Source organism: Zingiber officinale, chromosome 3B (genome assembly GCF_018446385.1).
Source record: "Zingiber officinale cultivar Zhangliang chromosome 3B, Zo_v1.1, whole genome shotgun sequence".
Taxonomy (NCBI): domain Eukaryota; kingdom Viridiplantae; phylum Streptophyta; class Magnoliopsida; order Zingiberales; family Zingiberaceae; genus Zingiber; species Zingiber officinale.
Window position 1 is genome coordinate 98,094,546 of NC_055991.1, and position 16,110 is coordinate 98,110,655.

General features: G+C 35.7%; 1 protein-coding gene across 1 annotated transcript; it reads right to left on the minus strand.

Annotated features, from left to right (window-relative positions):
- Window positions 1–269: 269 nt before the first annotated feature.
- On the minus strand, window positions 270–15,134 carry LOC121967158 (protein phosphatase methylesterase 1-like). The gene is made up of 13 exons (XM_042517210.1): window positions 14,895–15,134; window positions 14,061–14,145; window positions 13,908–13,978; window positions 12,932–13,046; window positions 12,661–12,740; window positions 6,534–6,618; window positions 6,347–6,427; window positions 3,615–3,709; window positions 3,183–3,233; window positions 2,879–2,959; window positions 2,137–2,209; window positions 1,877–1,954; window positions 270–574 (listed from the first exon to the last, which is right to left on the minus strand). The coding sequence occupies exons 1-13, from the start codon at window positions 15,032–15,034 to the stop codon at window positions 545–547; spliced, it is 1,065 nt and encodes a 354-aa protein (XP_042373144.1). The 5' UTR covers window positions 15,035–15,134; the 3' UTR covers window positions 270–544.
- Window positions 15,135–16,110: the final 976 nt, after the last annotated feature.

Genomic DNA, 16,110 nt, shown 5'->3' on the forward strand with positions numbered 1-16,110 from the left:
AACCAAGCCCTGTGAGAGTCAAGTGAACTAAACTATTGGGTATGCCAGCACGGCAAAGCACTCATGCCAAGCAAACTAAGTAGATCAAGACAGCCAAACAGATTGGGTAAACTAAATGAAATATTACTTGTGAACTTATATAGTCAACACATTTATTTCGTGAAACATTCTATGAATCGAATATAGGCATTAGAATAAATCACATATTCCGAACAAAGAAACACATTCACATATTCCTATTCTATTTCATAAAAATTACTATATTCAAATTCATTCCATGAACCACGAGAATTACTTCAGGCTAATTCTATTCGCAACAAACGTTGTGCGGAAAGCCTAATAAAACAAGTGTACAAGAAAGGATGATCAAAGCCCAGAGATTCACATATTTGATTTATTATGTAACTCACGCACTAGAGTTTTAATATAAATAAATAAAGTAGAAAAAACAAAAAACTGCAGCATATATAAAACAAGCTTGCTTGTTTTCCGTTAGTTGAGAATCCTTAGTTTTGCTTTCCAACATCTTTTCAACAGTTCGTCTCTACTGTGTTCGTTTGAATAGTCCTGGAATCTGCATAATAGCAAACGCAACAAATTCTGAAACATCAAAAAATAAGACAGAAAAGACTAGATGACAGATATCAGTTGCATAAAATTGATATTAAAGTTGCAACAATAACTCCAATTATCAAACGTACCAGAGTGCACTGAGAGCATTATATAACTTTCTACCTTATAGGCACATTGAAGAAACAGAAATGCTTTTTGACTCTAGGGCTGCGTTTACTTAAGAATATATGCAGAGGAAAGGAGGTGGGGGAAGAGAACAGGAGAATGAGGAGGAAGAATTTGCAGTGCTACTTGGCATACGATGAATGCATGGACAGGAAGAAGGCAACCATTTCATGGAAAAGAAGTGGGCCAAATCATTTTTTTTTTCACAATCTCTCTTCTTGTCCACCCAATTTTGGGCAGAATGATTCACGAGAAAGGAACAAGTCAGATTTTTATACAGTTTTCATCCTTCCCTTAATCAATCAAGTAAAATATTGACGCCGCTTAAATAAACAAATCCCAAGACAAAGCTTCCAATTTATAAAAGAAATGTTGGAGTCAAGTTTAGAAATCCTTTGACTGAAACGATACTATTTTGGTATCATGTCGCCATTTTGATACATGATGATAGTGATGGATTGGAGGTTGGAGGAAGAACATAAAGAAGAGGAACGATTGGTATCAAGTTTCAGTAATTTACTATTGTCTGTGTCAAGTGGTATCAAATATTGGTAATTTACTATTGTTTATGTCGAGTGGTAAAGTTTTGGTAATTTACTATGTTTCAATAATTTACTATTGTCTGTGCCGAGTGGTATCAAGTTTCGGTAATAATACATTTTAACCATTTCGCTCAACATGGTATGAGATTTCAAAGCATGGTTGAAGTACAAAATAACTCAATTCAAGAAACAACCATATTCGAAAAAACAAATCATGAACACATAACAAAAGCAATTGTCAAAACAAAAACAAAAACAAAAACAAAAATAAAGCACAAACCAAGGTCTTTTATTTCTCATCAGCCTCACATATTTGAACCTTCATTTCATTTCTTATTGCCCTAATATACTGGAGTAGGTATTGCATTGTATCAACTCATACAACTTTGGAAATTGGAGTGGCAACTAATGATAAAATAACCAATTTTTATGCATAGTTCAGATGTGAAAACTATTGTGTTAGTTCAATGTCTTTTTACTGTCTTTACCTTTATGCTGTGACAGATATAACCTAAATTTCACTCAATGTTAAACAAAACAATTACCAAGGTCCTTACAAAACATATTTAATTTGATGTGATGTCATGACTACTAACCTCAACACCATTTGGCCCAATTCGGTTACGAGATATAAAATTAATTATAAGTGATGCAAATTCATCTGGTACATCTTCCTGCAATTATATACCAATATTGTAAGACAAATTTAATGAAATTAATTATTAAAAAATGGCCAACAGATGTATATAACCAATGAGAAGCCTCCAAACATGTCAAAGCAGTAACAGATAAAAATAAATTCCACATATGTGCAATTCATGCATATATTGAGAGATTGAGTTGGAGATCTCATAACCTGTATTGCATGTCCAGTGTGTCGCACGACAACCATTTGAAACTTGCCTTGCATTTGCCCAATAGTAAGAGATCTGTTGCATTAAAGATAATTCTCAAAGTCATAATTGTGTCTCAAATTCATAAGTGTGCCAATCTTCAAAAATTCTACAAAGGCAGAACACATCAAATTTAGGAGGATAACTTCCAAACAAGTATATAAGCAACAGGACAGAATAATAGAAATGTTAATTCTGCATGCTTGAGAAATAATATTGACATTTTGAGTCCTAAAAGTTAGCAAGAATATCAGTTCATCCGAATAATTGATGAAATAATATGTCACAGTTGCATAAAACATATACACCATGACGACCAACAAAGATACCGCAAAACGAAAAGGTTTACCACAGTCCATTAAAAGATTAAAGATGGACTAACATAAATAAACTTTGGACAAATTTGATTTCAACTTAGTGTCCTCTGTTAAATTGATCAAATCAATATTAGTTATGTAAAATTAACTAGTAAAATGTTAAGTGTTGTTGCAGTGGACTTCAATGTCTTCAAACAGTATTCCAGTATATTCTGAAGAGGTTGAATCCATAGAAGAAACTAGCCATGGAAGAAACTGGCAACAATTTAGAAAATATATCACTTTAATAAGGAACAAATATGTAGATTCTGCTCAATATAGCTGACGAAATCTGTATTTACAACAGTTGCACTACATTTTTAGCAAAAGAATATATGCTTGAGGAGACCTGTCTAATCTGTCTGTTCCAGCTAACAGCAACAACTTTGGTACTGGACATGATAAGAACATTTCTGAGAGGCCCTCATACCTGGAATAGATCTAATGTAAAATAAATCATTGTGACAGACCAAATTAACACCAGAACTATTCAAGATATAAATTGTAGAATATTTGAACTTATCTACCATATGTAAGGTTTTCCAATAATTTCTTAAAAGATGTACCAAAATTTGCATAAATGTTCAGAAAATTCTAATGACAGTTGGAAACCAAGAATATAATATGGAAAAAGAAAAACTTCATTGACTTACCAGCCTTTCCAATATTTCTCTGTTTTCTCAAGCGGAGTTCGGTATGCATAACTGCAAAGCATCTTTAGATTACAGGACTAGAAATATGTCATTCAAAAAACATGAATTGAGAAAATTGCTAACGGCAATTGACTTATAATATAGTTAGTATTGTGTGGATGGAATAGAAAAAAAAGGGCAGCCCGGTGCACGAAGCTCCCGCCATGCGGGGTCCCGGGGAAGGATCCATTGTATGCAACCTTACCCTGTTTTTTGCAAGAGGTTGTTTCTAGGATTCGAACCCGTGACCTTTTGGTCACATAGCAATAACTTTACCGTTGCACCAAGGCTCCTCTTCATTTTGTGGATGGAATAGATATCCAAAAAATTATATTTGAGAAATTGCTAAATACAATGGATCTGCAATATAATTATAGCGTTATCTATATTCACCATTTCTTTGAATTGTCATATTCAAGTGTTGATGGAATAGATACGCGAGCAGATTCAACATTTCTCAAGGGTCCTCCTTTAACACTCCATTCAATCTACAAAATTTTGATACAGTAAACCAAAGACAAGTCAAGTATAAATAGGATATGATGCAGATAATCAAATATGAAACTACATTTAATTTCATTGATCTCAAAAACAATTTCATTTGTCAAGTAAGAAAAAGTAAACCTTTAAATTATGTCAGTTATGGGCCTTTCCAACAGAAAAAAAATAAAACGTATTCCTGCTGTAATGGAGATGCAATAGCTTGTCCGCAAAAAGAATTTCGAATGAAGATGAATTTGGTCTACAAGAGCAAAAACTAAGTCAATTCTGCATAAGTTAATAATTTCATTCTTACTATTGTTGCTTCTTCAAATCTATATCTTTCATTACTTGACAATGTATTTTCAGATAGTTGAATATACAGTCTTAAATACTGCTGCATGATGGCTATCATTTGCTGTCCAAACGGCATGTGAAACAAGATAGCCTTCTTTCTAGGTTCTTCTATGATCCATGAGCTATAAGCAGCAAGCTTCTTCACATAAGGAAGATGCTTCCTCTTTTTTCCCAGACATGAACAATGCTTCAAACCTTGGTTTAATCCATCTCACATGCTTGAATACCATAAATTGGTGATCTAGTGGAGGGTTGGAATTTTGATGTTGCAAATTCAGTTTCATATCATTATTTTAAGATCTAGGCAAATGTTAACCAAGGTCTAAATCTCCTTCCACGGCGGATTTCAATCTTGGCAGAAAAAAGATAGTTTATGTGTTGTTTCAGCCATGCCAGCAGTAGTGTTGGTCGCTTCAATAAGGACAAGCAAAAAGAACGTACAAAAAAGATGAGGAGGACCTTACATAAAGGTTTTTGTCAGAACGTGAGATCATGGTGCAAGCTGCCTGAGAAGGGCAAGCCATGGTGAGTGGTGATCTGGCATTTGTGCAATGAGGTGAAAGAGCTATGTGCTAGTTCTAGCTATTGAACCAAAGAGGGATCCTCAGTCATTGCCTAAGGTGAGACAATGGGGGATCCTCAATCACAGCATGAGGTGAAGAGACGAGGGACCTTCAACCACCACATGAGGTGAGATGGCAAATGAAGAAAGTAGTTATCATGTGTACCATAATTAGGATTGAGGAATGAAGGACATTAAAGCAACTTGCATAAAATCACAAGGAGATTGTAATGTCGACAGTGATTTAGGATAGCAATTCTCCTAGTGAGGGGAATCATGGTCCAAAATCGTGAAGAGATCTCACTAACATGAGGATGGATCACGAGTTGGTGCCAACAGTGTTCCACATCTCAGTGTAGGAGAGGAATAGAAAATTTTGATCGTGCAACCTGGTGTGGCTCCAGATTCTATTCCATGATTAACCAATGATCAAACTCATATGGGTCACAAGGAGGAAAATCTATTTGAAACAAAGTAGCATGTGAGAATGTGAACTCCATGTAGCTATTTGGCGTGAGGCAACACCATATGTTTTGTATTGGTATATTAGAGAACAAGTATAAAGCATGTGACTCAAGTAGCATCACAACATTGCAACCTTAAGGGCATGTCTCCTATGAGGGAAAGAACACTAGAAGGAAATAAGATGATAGAAAATTTTCACAACAATACTTATCCTCCATTTACAAACACGCATATTAAACGAGGAAGAGGAAAATAAAAAAAAACTTGGTTAGCAACAATAAAACAAGATTAAATTTATTCAAGTATAGATGATGATATAGTAAGAGATAGAGTTCAATGGCGTAAAAAGATCTATATAGCCGACCCCACCTAGTGAGATAAGACTTGGTTGTTGTTGTTGTGTGCTACTTATCCTCCATTTCCTTTGGTAGAAGAAAAGGGAAAGAACAAAAAAAAAAAAAGAGAAGACTATTCCCCCATTTTTCCTCTATAATATTTTATTAAATTTGAGTGTAAAACTCAATTTTGCATGCAATATAATGGAAACAAATCTAACCTTAAAAAGTTTTTAATTATTTTTTCTTTTCAAATGTATTTTATTAATGTTTTTGTTTTTTTTTTAACAAATAAAGTTTCAGAACATCTTCCCTTCCTTCAAGATAAACAGTGAGTTTTTCTGCCTATTCTCTTTTTTTCCTTAGCTATTTATTTCCTTTGTAGGAGACAAGGCTAATATTTTTACCACATGGATCATGTAGTTTTCCAAGTGATTTCATAATTCATGTCCAAAAATCTAGCATGACAAGTCCAGTATGATTGTTTTTCCAGAAATAAGGGAAGTGTTCAAATTTGCTGGCTATTAAATAAGATAACAACTGATGCAATTTCTACAAATATACCAAATTTGAAGGGGAAAAAAACACAAATGGAAAAATAAAAAATAGATGCAACTAGACTCAACAAAACTTTGATTAAAATGTGAGGTTTCAAAAATCAACAAAAAGATAATATAAGACAAGAACCAACACAAGACAGGCTTTTCAATCAATTAAAACTTAAGAATCAAACCTGCCAGGGTTAGGTCATCTTCACCAAGTCAAATCAAATCTTGGGTTTCAGTCAAAAACTTTGGCTCGAAAAAAGATTCAGTTGGATTTGAAAAAGACCGACAAACCCCAACTTGTTCAGCTCTTAATAATAATAGTTTGTAAAATCAAGAGAAAAACAACAGAGGTAAAGAGCTCAATTTGATACTACATACTGCTTTTTCTACTGATGGGAAGTATTGCATTCTGCTCGAAAGGATTTTTTGCATATGGACCAAAGATGCCATGGCTGTTCCCTATTTCAAGATGAAAATGATAGAAATTAAAATACAGAAACATACAACTCTTGTGGAGAAGATTATATGAAAACGCAGATCATATAGATGAAATTCTGAAGCACACCTCAACAACGTCGATGACAACAAGACCACATAGATTAGGCAGAACTTTCTTTGCAGCTACATGCACAGCCACTGAACCTCCCATGCTATAGAAGTGCACATAGAAGAGATATTACTTATAGGATCTCTAGTGAACTATAAGCCAAATTAGATGTGAAAAATGATTGCAAGGATGTTGCATTTGTTTATATTAAGCATACCAATTATGGATTCACTGGGTAATGCAGGTACATAACAAAAGCAATCAGTAGTGATTTTCAGAATGCTCAAGTATTTCACATTGGTTTCTGTTTACTTTGGTAGCGTTCATTAGGTCAGCTGATTTAATCTTATAGTAAGAAAGCCAAGCATAAGATGATGCTGCAATAATGCTTCATTTGGTTTTGAAACAGTATATAAATGTGTATGGATAGAGATGCTTAGCTCAAAGATGATGCCATTAAGTATATATAAAAGCTACTTTTGGTCTTAGGAAGCCCTAACCAGCTCTGGGAGAATATCTTGATGGAAAAAGATCCCAGTATCTTGTTTCCTTTTGCCATTCCCCGAATGACTTATTATTTCTAGATTAAAGAAATAGGATCAGATTTATTTGCAAATAAAATAAATATAAAACAATTGATGCAGCCATGTCTAGGGTAACATAGACTTGGTGCCTATGAAAGGAGACCTTGTCTTTCCATGTTAAAGCTTTAAAGTTGCATTGAATGTCAGCAGAGCAATACAATGCTGTTATGGTTTGAACCTTATAGCATAATTATCAAATCCATTAAATAACTAAGTATACATTTGTAGTTAGGTTATTCCAATCAGAAGATAAAATAAATGATCACAAATTAATTTCATATAAATAAAAAGTATTAGAGAGAAAGAACCCTGAGGCAGACCATTGCTCACAGCCCTAAGGTAAAGATCCATCACTTTAATACGGGTTTAATTCTAATCTTCTACCCCAAGGATACAATCAGTGTAACCACTAGTGCTATTGGCATGTTGGTGTGGAAGAATGTCGTAGATGTTAGGACTCTTGGTGGCTGGCCAGAGGAGGGTGAATAGCCCATAAAAACAAAACAAAAAGACCTTTCTCGGATTTATAGCTTTATAAATCTAACACTTGCATAAGTATAACAAAGAAACTAAAAAACAGAGTCACCGAGAATTTACTTGGTTACAACCGGGGAGGTTGTTAATCCAAGGAAGTAAAGCGCACTAATTTCTCCTTCAGGCGAAGAAGCCTCTTTACAGCAAAGACAGCATAGAATCAGAGAGTTAAACAGAAAACTAAAAGCGTATAAGTGTTGTTTCACAGTTTCTTGTTCTTTTAGCTTTTGGGTGCAGGACTATTTATATAGCCCTACTCGGGGCGCCATCAGAAGTTAGCCCTTTTGCTGACTTTTTGGTTAGGCCTCCTTCGGTTCCGCTCGCCTCGGTCCGAGTCTTCCACTCACCTGTGTGATTTTGGCCATCCAGAATAGGGCTCACCCGAACCCAACTTCCGGCCTTCTCGAGCAAACTTCCGCTCCGGCTTCTCGTCCCTCGGAATCGCTGCTTGCTTCCTTCTCGTCTGCCAGCATACTCTTCCATAGCTTTTCATCCCTTGGACAGCTGCGTCTTTTGCTCCTCGAGCAATCTTTCGCTCCGACTTCTCGTCCCTCGGAAACACCGCACGTTACCTTCTCATCCGCCGGTGTACTCTTCTGCAGCATCTCGTCCCTCAGACGCACCGAGCCCATAGGCTCTCTCCCGTGTCGTCCTTCTCGCTAGCTGCGTCTTTCGCTCGACTTCCTGTGCTCCTAAGTTCCTACACACTTAGATACAGGTTAAACACAACAGGACCTAACTTAACTTGCTTGATCACATCAAAACTACATTGGGGTACCAACAATCTCTCCCTTTTTTATGTGAGCAACCCAAGTTAAGTTAGGGTAAACCAACATAAAGTAAAAGAAGTAAATTTTGCAATAAAGTGCAAAAGTTGAAAAAAAAAAAAGTTAAGTTACCTCTCCTACAGTTAATCTTCTCTTCTCCCCCTTTGATCACATAAAAAAGTGGGGTACTTCAAAAGTCTAAGGGTAACTTGTCAAGAATTTTAAATCGTTTAACAAACAAAATTTTGAATTTAAAAAATTTGGTGAATCTTAAACAAAAGTCTAAGAGAAAAAAAAACAAAATTGAAAGCCTTAAAACAATTTTGGAAATCTTGAAATATTTTCTTAAAAATGTATAAAGCATGCATTTCGACAAAAGAAAATCCATTTTCAAGATTTATAATTTAAAAATTCTTTAAAAAAAATTGTATTTAGATAAATAACTCAAAAACTTTTCAAAAAAGTTTTCTTAGTTAGCAGGGATAATTATTGAAAATTTTGAATAACAAAATTCAAATATTGAGATTTTTCTATAGATGAATATTGAATTCCTCTTTCTCAAAAAAAATTGGGATCAAATTAATTTTGAATGATAATTAAATTCAAAAGGAATTTTGTAGTTTAAAAAAAAATTCAATTGCAAAAAATGCACGCATGATCTAATCCAAAATAGATTCCTTTCTACCAGATTAACAAGAAATTTTTTATTTTCCCATTTAAATTTTCATTTTAGTCTATAATAATTTCTAAAATTCGAAGCAGAGAATTTTGAACATGCAGAAATTTTTAAAGTTTGTGTATGTTCTTTTAACATTTCATTTTCTGTTTTAGTTTGTCGAAATCCTCTAATCGACAAGTCGTTGCTAGAGTTCCTTTTAACTCATTATTCTCTATTAATAATTTTTTATTTTCTGTTACTGATTTACAAGAATCTTTCGACAACATTTTTATCAAATTAAACAATTGGTCAGGAGGTAGAGAGACCCTACCTGACTTATCTTGTCGACTTCTGATACTCCCCCTGTAGGGCTGCTTTCCTCCGACGTTGCTCCCCCTTTATTGATGCTCTTAAAGTTCATTACTGAAGAACTTTCTTTATCTTCCGGTAGGTACTCAGCTATGAGAGCAGTAACGGCAATTTCCTCGTTTTCTGCTTCTTATAACGACTCGGAGTTCATCGAGGAGTTAGATTCGACTACTTTTGGTTTTTCGTAGAGCTTTAAGAACTTTTTCCAAAGTTCTTTTGCATTCTCGTAATTGTCGATTCTGTCAACATCTTGAGCAGGCAGAACGCTCAGAAGGTGGAACTCAGCCTTACCGTTAGCCATGAAGTTGTTGCGTTGCTTTTCAGTCCATCGATGCTTCTCAATTTCTTTTCCTTCTTTGCTTTTGGGCATATCAAAACCATACTTGATTGCTAGTAAAATATCAAAATCGATTTTAAAATATACCTCCATCCGACGTTTTCAAAAAGCGAACTCCCCCTTAAATACTGGTGGGTAGATGTTCGATCTGGCCATCTCATGTGCTTCGTTCAGCGGTTAGTCCTCCTGAAGCGAACTCACTCTGATACCACTTGTTAGGACTCTTGGCGACCGGCTAAAGGGGGGTGAATAGCCCCTGCACAAAAAAAAAACAAAAAGACCTTTCTCGGATTTACAGCTTTATAAATCTAACACTTGCATAAGTATAATAAAAAAACTAAAAGACAGAGGCACCGAGAATTTACTTGGATACAACCGGGGAGGTTGTTAATCCAAGGAAGTAAAGCGCACTAATTTCTCCTTCGGGCAGAGAAGCCTCTTTACAGCAATGACATCACAGAATCAGAGAGCTAAACAGAAAACTAAAAGCGTACAAGTGTTGTTTCACAGTTTCTTGTTCTTTTAGCTTCTGGAAGTAGGGTTGTTTATATAGCCCTGCTCGGGGCGCCTGGAAGTGTTCCAGGCATTTGGAATGGAATAGAAATCTCTCCCCGAAGCAACGATCAAAAGTCACGTCAATCTGGATAAAAGTTGAGTTCCGGGCGCCCTGGGCATCAGAAGTCAGCCCTTTTGCTGACTTTTTGGTCTGAGCCTCCTTCGGTTCAGCTCGCCTCGGTCCGGGTCTTCCGCTCGCTTAGGTGATTTCGGTCATCCGGAATAGAGCTCACCCGAACTCAACTTCCGGCCTGCTCGAGCAAACTTCTGCTCCGGCTTCTCGTCCCTCGGAATCACTGCTTGCTTCCTTCTCATCCGCCAACGTACTCTTCCACAGCTTTTCGTCCCTTGGATAGCTGTGTCTTTTACTTCTCGAGCAATCTTCCACTCCGGCTTCTCGTCCCTCGGAAACACCGCACGCTCCTTTCTCATCTACCGGTGTACTCTTCCGCAGCACCTCATCCCTCATACACACCGAGCCCGTCGGCTCTCTCCCGTGCCGTCCTTCTCACTAACTGCGTCTTTCACTCGACTTCCTGTGCTCTTAAATTCCTACACAACTAAACATAGGTTAAACACAACAGGACATAACTTAACTTATTTGGTCACATCAAAACTACCTTGGGGTACCAACAGTAGATGCTCTCAATGTTTGATTAGCATGATAAACTTTAAAAAATTGAAGAATAGTCAAAAACTAGAGAGGTCTATGTTCTTGATTAGGACTCTCCCATGATGCATCATGGCAATGGATTTTCCCTTCTTTCATAGAGAACAAATGCCTCTTTAATAAACCCATTAATTAAGATTTATGTCCATATCAAGAGTTGTCTTTATTTAAAAAAATGAATTTATGATTATATAAAAAATAAATGCTAATTATATTTTGAATTTTCCAGAACAAAACACAGCATAGATGTTTTTGTCATCAAATAAAAGTATCAACTGTGAGTGTGAGAAGTTATTATTTGAACTGTGAAGAAAATGACTGAATTTAAACAATACTAGAAATATGACTTTTTCTATTGTGTATTAGTTTAACCTTGCTTGATTCTGAGATGAAATTTATCTTGGTCAAGGTTCTAAAATTCGCTAGGCGCTAGTCGGCCTCTAGACCAGTGCCTAGCACCAGACCACCTAGGCGGGGACTAGGCGCCGCTAGGAGAATTCCACAATATCAACATGAATTACATAATAATTAAAACAAATTATCTTTCAATTTGCAAGTATCAAAAATAAAACAAATTACCTTTCAACTTTAATGAATATTGCAAGTGTTTGATGAAATTGCATTTTCAAAAGATGAGACTTTAGCCAACCTTCAATTCAATCCCTTTCAAATCACTCAGTTGAGGAAAAAGTAGACAACAAATTTTTCTTCAAATTGATTTCTCCCGCCTTTTAACTCTCTGATTTCTCCAAAATATAGGCTTCTTCATTCACTCTGAAGATGAAGTTTGGTGCTAGCTGCTAGGGCAAGCCAATCGATTTTCTTGTTGGACCAAAGTTTAGAGCTTATAAAACTTAAGCCCAACAAAAAAAAAAATAGGTTACATTTCAAATTTTTTTTAATTGGGCTTTAAATTTAAAATCTCAAACTAAAAAAAATCATAAAAACCTTGCACTATTTCTGCGGTGCCTAGACGATTCAACCGATTAGTAGGTGCCTAGGGCCGCCTAATCCCGCCTAGCTGCCAAGTGTAGGATCGAAAAGAATTTAGAACACCAAGGACGCATAGGCTGACCGACTAGCATGTTTTTGGTGTGGTTGGCTGGTGCCTACCGCCTAGGTGACCACATAGGCCTATTTTTAGAACACTGATCTTGGTGGATAAATTCATGTAAAACTAAATAGATAATGCAAGAGCAATGAAAGAGAAGGACTAAGAATTATATGATAAATTGTATGGAAAGAAAATAATTCTAGAGTGGAGCCCGGCAAGTAAATGCTCATATGAAACTGTTACCAATATTATGTAACAAACTTTTACGTTCCGCTAACTTAAATGGGAGCACATGATCAAAACCCTGCTAGTGACATGGGAAACACTGTATAAGTTGTTGTAATTTATATTGTATGTATGCCCTCATAAAATTATGCAGGACAAATGGCAATAGCTCTTCTTGCCAAAAGGCAACTTGATCATCACTGACTGATTAATTTTATATACCAAAGACAGGAAATTGAACTAGAGAACTAATTGAGAAGTGACTACATGATATGGTTGATTTGAATGCAGATGGAATTTGATTAAATAATGCTGGAGGTACAAAAAAGCAACTGCAATTAATGATATGGCCATAAAGATCTCAATATTTTGATATGCTCTAATGAGAGAACCTGTGACCAACAAGTATAACTGCTGGGGGAGAGTCTCCATACAATGTCTTCAAAACAGCCAATACATCATTGCATAAAGTCTGCAAGTGTGAATTTGTCACTTTCTATTTAAAAAATAAATAAATTATTGGTACAAGCGAACTGACAACTGGTCAAAAATAGAATCCTAGAAAGACAATATCAGAGTTGTTAAGATATGTGTAACTAACTCAAACAAAAATGTTGTGAGCTGTGCTAATAAAAAAGAAGTGCCAAATTGTAAAGTGCATACTTCAATAGATAAGTCTAGATCATCGTCAGTAACTGATTTTCCATGTCCTCGAAAGTCCATAGCTAGCACCCTTGATTTGTCCTTTATCTTTCCCGCTGACAAGGCAAAAGAAAGCCTAACCACAAGTGATGATCATATATTATTAGGCTAATGTATAAACGACAACACAGTCTCATGATCAAATCAAAGGCAATTTGATGCATGAAAATGAAAAGTTGATTTTAATAAAAAAGGAAGACAATCAATAAAATCAGAGGAAAGCATTATTTGCATACTTTTTAAACTGGTTCATCAAAATCATGAGCAGGCCATAGGATCATCCAATCAATCAAAATATACAGATAGAACTTGGCCAATATCAAGAGCTTCAAATTGAAATCGAGTACACAGGCAACAAACAATTGTTGCAGAATCTCGACAAGATACATTTGTGATTTCCTCTATAGTTTGTCAATTGGTATCTGAAACAGCAATAAAATCAGCGAGAAAATTTCTTTGAATGTTTTTAACAGGTTTATCAAAATTGTGAGTGGCCATAGAATCATTTGATCAGCCAAATATAAGGATAGAACTTGGCTAAAGTCAAGAACTTGAGAATGAGGTTGAGTATATAAATTGGTTGGCCAAAAATCATGTTGTGATTTTATTTTATATTTTTAAAAAAAAATAGAATAGTATATGTCAAAAAGTACATTAAATGGACATCTTTTTAGTTAGCAATTAGAATCTTGATAGTTTTATGTAATCATTTTCCTGAGTTGTTTATGAGATAACTACACAACCATTGACCAACAAATGGAACTACATTGGTCATCCTTTCAAATAGTCATATGAGAGTTTGACTTCTAGATGATTTAGTATGTAAAGCTTGAAATAAATTAACATGTACAAAGCATAGAAAAAATTGAGATTATTACATAGAACAAAGATGCATTATAGTAGCTTATATGTCAGGATTGAGGAAGTGCAAATATACCCAGAATAGCCACCCCCATGTAGGCAAAACACAACTGGCCCACCAGACCCAGCCATATAGACATGAAATATCTGTCAATAAGCAAAATATGTAAGAGAAATGGAAAATTGACTATAATATTAACTGATACATAACATCACAAAGATTACTTACGTTGTCTGAACCAGGAACTCTCACATCATCTTCTTTATCAAAATAATCTGACCATTGCAATGGTGCATACTTTTTCAGAAAACTCCTGTATGTAGATTCTAATATATGGTTATATGTTGTACGTGTATGCTTAACTTGAAGTACAATTAGTATAAAATCAACATGTTTGAGAAAATTCATCAAGAAATCGTATATATTGTCACTCTGAAAAGCATCTTAGAACAGCCTAGAAGAATTACTATCTCACCCCTAAAGAAAGAAATTGGTAGAAGGGTAATGAAAACAGAAATGGGGAACTTGTCCAAGCTACCTTTGTTGGGTGATGGTTAATGAAACTGTTTGTGATACAAGTTCAAGATCATGTTTTGTCAAAAACATGGACATAATATGCCAGCAAAACTACTACAAATCAATTATAAGGTAATAAGAGAGTAGTACAGTTTTTCTTCTCATCGTATTCATTCTTTTGTGATTCAAGGATAGATCTGCGCCAGGTATTTTGTCGAACAATAAAAGGTTAGATAGACGGCAACTGAATTATACCAATGAGAAAATGCAACCCTAGAAGGCATCTTAAAATCGTCTTTCAATGCGTTAACCACCATGGAAATACGTGTCAGACTATACCATTGATCTTGAGCCTTATGTGCCAAGAAATTTTATTCACCTAAACAAATGAAAACCTAGGAAACGAAGATCACGCGAGGATTTAAGCCTATAAAGAATTCGAAGAAATGACCGAGTCCGGAAGGTTCAAGATTGTCATTTGATCTACTGATGGCGCTAGTGATAAAATCAAATAATGAATATGGTAAAATGGGTCGGTGATCTCACTGCGATGCAGGACGAGGAGGGATCGACGCGGGAGAAAAAACGGATTGGCCTCCGAGTTTGTCTTCTCCTTCTCTACCATCGTCGGTCTCCACTTCCTCTGTTTCTTCTTCCAGGGCGGAGAGGTTTGAAGGAGATTCCATGATTGTCCCAAGCTCGACGCCGGTGGCGACGATATACCGATACAGACCGTGTTTTGGAGGAAAAAGAAAAGGAAAACGTCGACAACGATGTCAAAGGTTTGGCGATGACATGGACCGTAACGTGTCAGGATTGATTGAACCGAAAATATATATTAAATAATTAGTTTGGCCGATCGAATCATATAATAATAAAATAATAATATATATTTTATATTTGTAAAATAGTTTGTGTGCATTTAGTAAATAAATCAATTATATATTATATGATAAATAATCTGCACATTAATAATTGTAATATATAGGATAAACATAAATGGATGTCCTTATTTTAAAGGGCTATATTGAAAACATATTAAAAGAACATTCTATCTTAAATTTTCTTTGACACTATTATATTAGTTTCGGTCTCAAATGAAGAGTAGTTTTGATTAAAATTATTTAAGATAATTTTAATTAGTATAATTTTAATTTATTAGTGAGGTTTGGTGGGGATTATTGAGGTGCTGTCATCCTAAGGTTTGGGATTTGAATTTTAGTATAGCTGAGGTAAATACCTTCCTTATGCGTCAGTCACTATTTTAAAGACTAGTAGCTACTCATGATTTATTTCTTTCGTGTTAGTCTGGGATGAGTTGGCAGGAGCGCAAGGGGCGAGCGTAGTCATTTTTTACCACCATAATTATGGTACCATGAGATGTTGTCACCATTAGGTCTGGGGTTCGAATCTCGACATGGCCGAGATAAATGTCTCTCTTATGTGTTAGTCACTATTCCAAAGGCTAGTAGTCACCCGTGATTTACCTCCTCCGTGTTGGTCCTGGGACAAGTTGGCGGGGGTGCTGGGGGCGAGCATAGTCACTTTTTGCCACTAATATAGAGAAAAAGGTTGTCCCTCAGGAAGAACAATTGACTAGCACATGGTGATGTTGTCACCATGAGGTATGAGGATCAAATTTTGACTAGTAGCTAGGTGTCTGCCCTCCCCCATGTGTTATTCAACTGCCCAAGGCTAGTAGTCACCTGTGATTTACTTCTTTCGTGTTGGCCTAAGGACAAGCTGGCGGAGGCGCTAGGGA

Bases quoted from the DNA above. Each gene is read 5' to 3' on its own strand.
- LOC121967158 (XM_042517210.1), bottom strand. From the start codon at position 15,034: ATGGAATCTCCTTCAAACCTCTCCGCCCTGGAAGAAGAAACAGAGGAA. The intron at 13,979-14,060 runs GTAAGTAATCTT...GCTTATTGACAG, and splicing joins GAGTTCCTGGTTCAGACAAC to ATATTTCATGTCTATATGGC. The intron at 3,710-6,346 runs GTATGTAGTATC...AAAATTTTGTAG, and splicing joins TCCCATCAGTAGAAAAAGCA to ATTGAATGGAGTGTTAAAGG.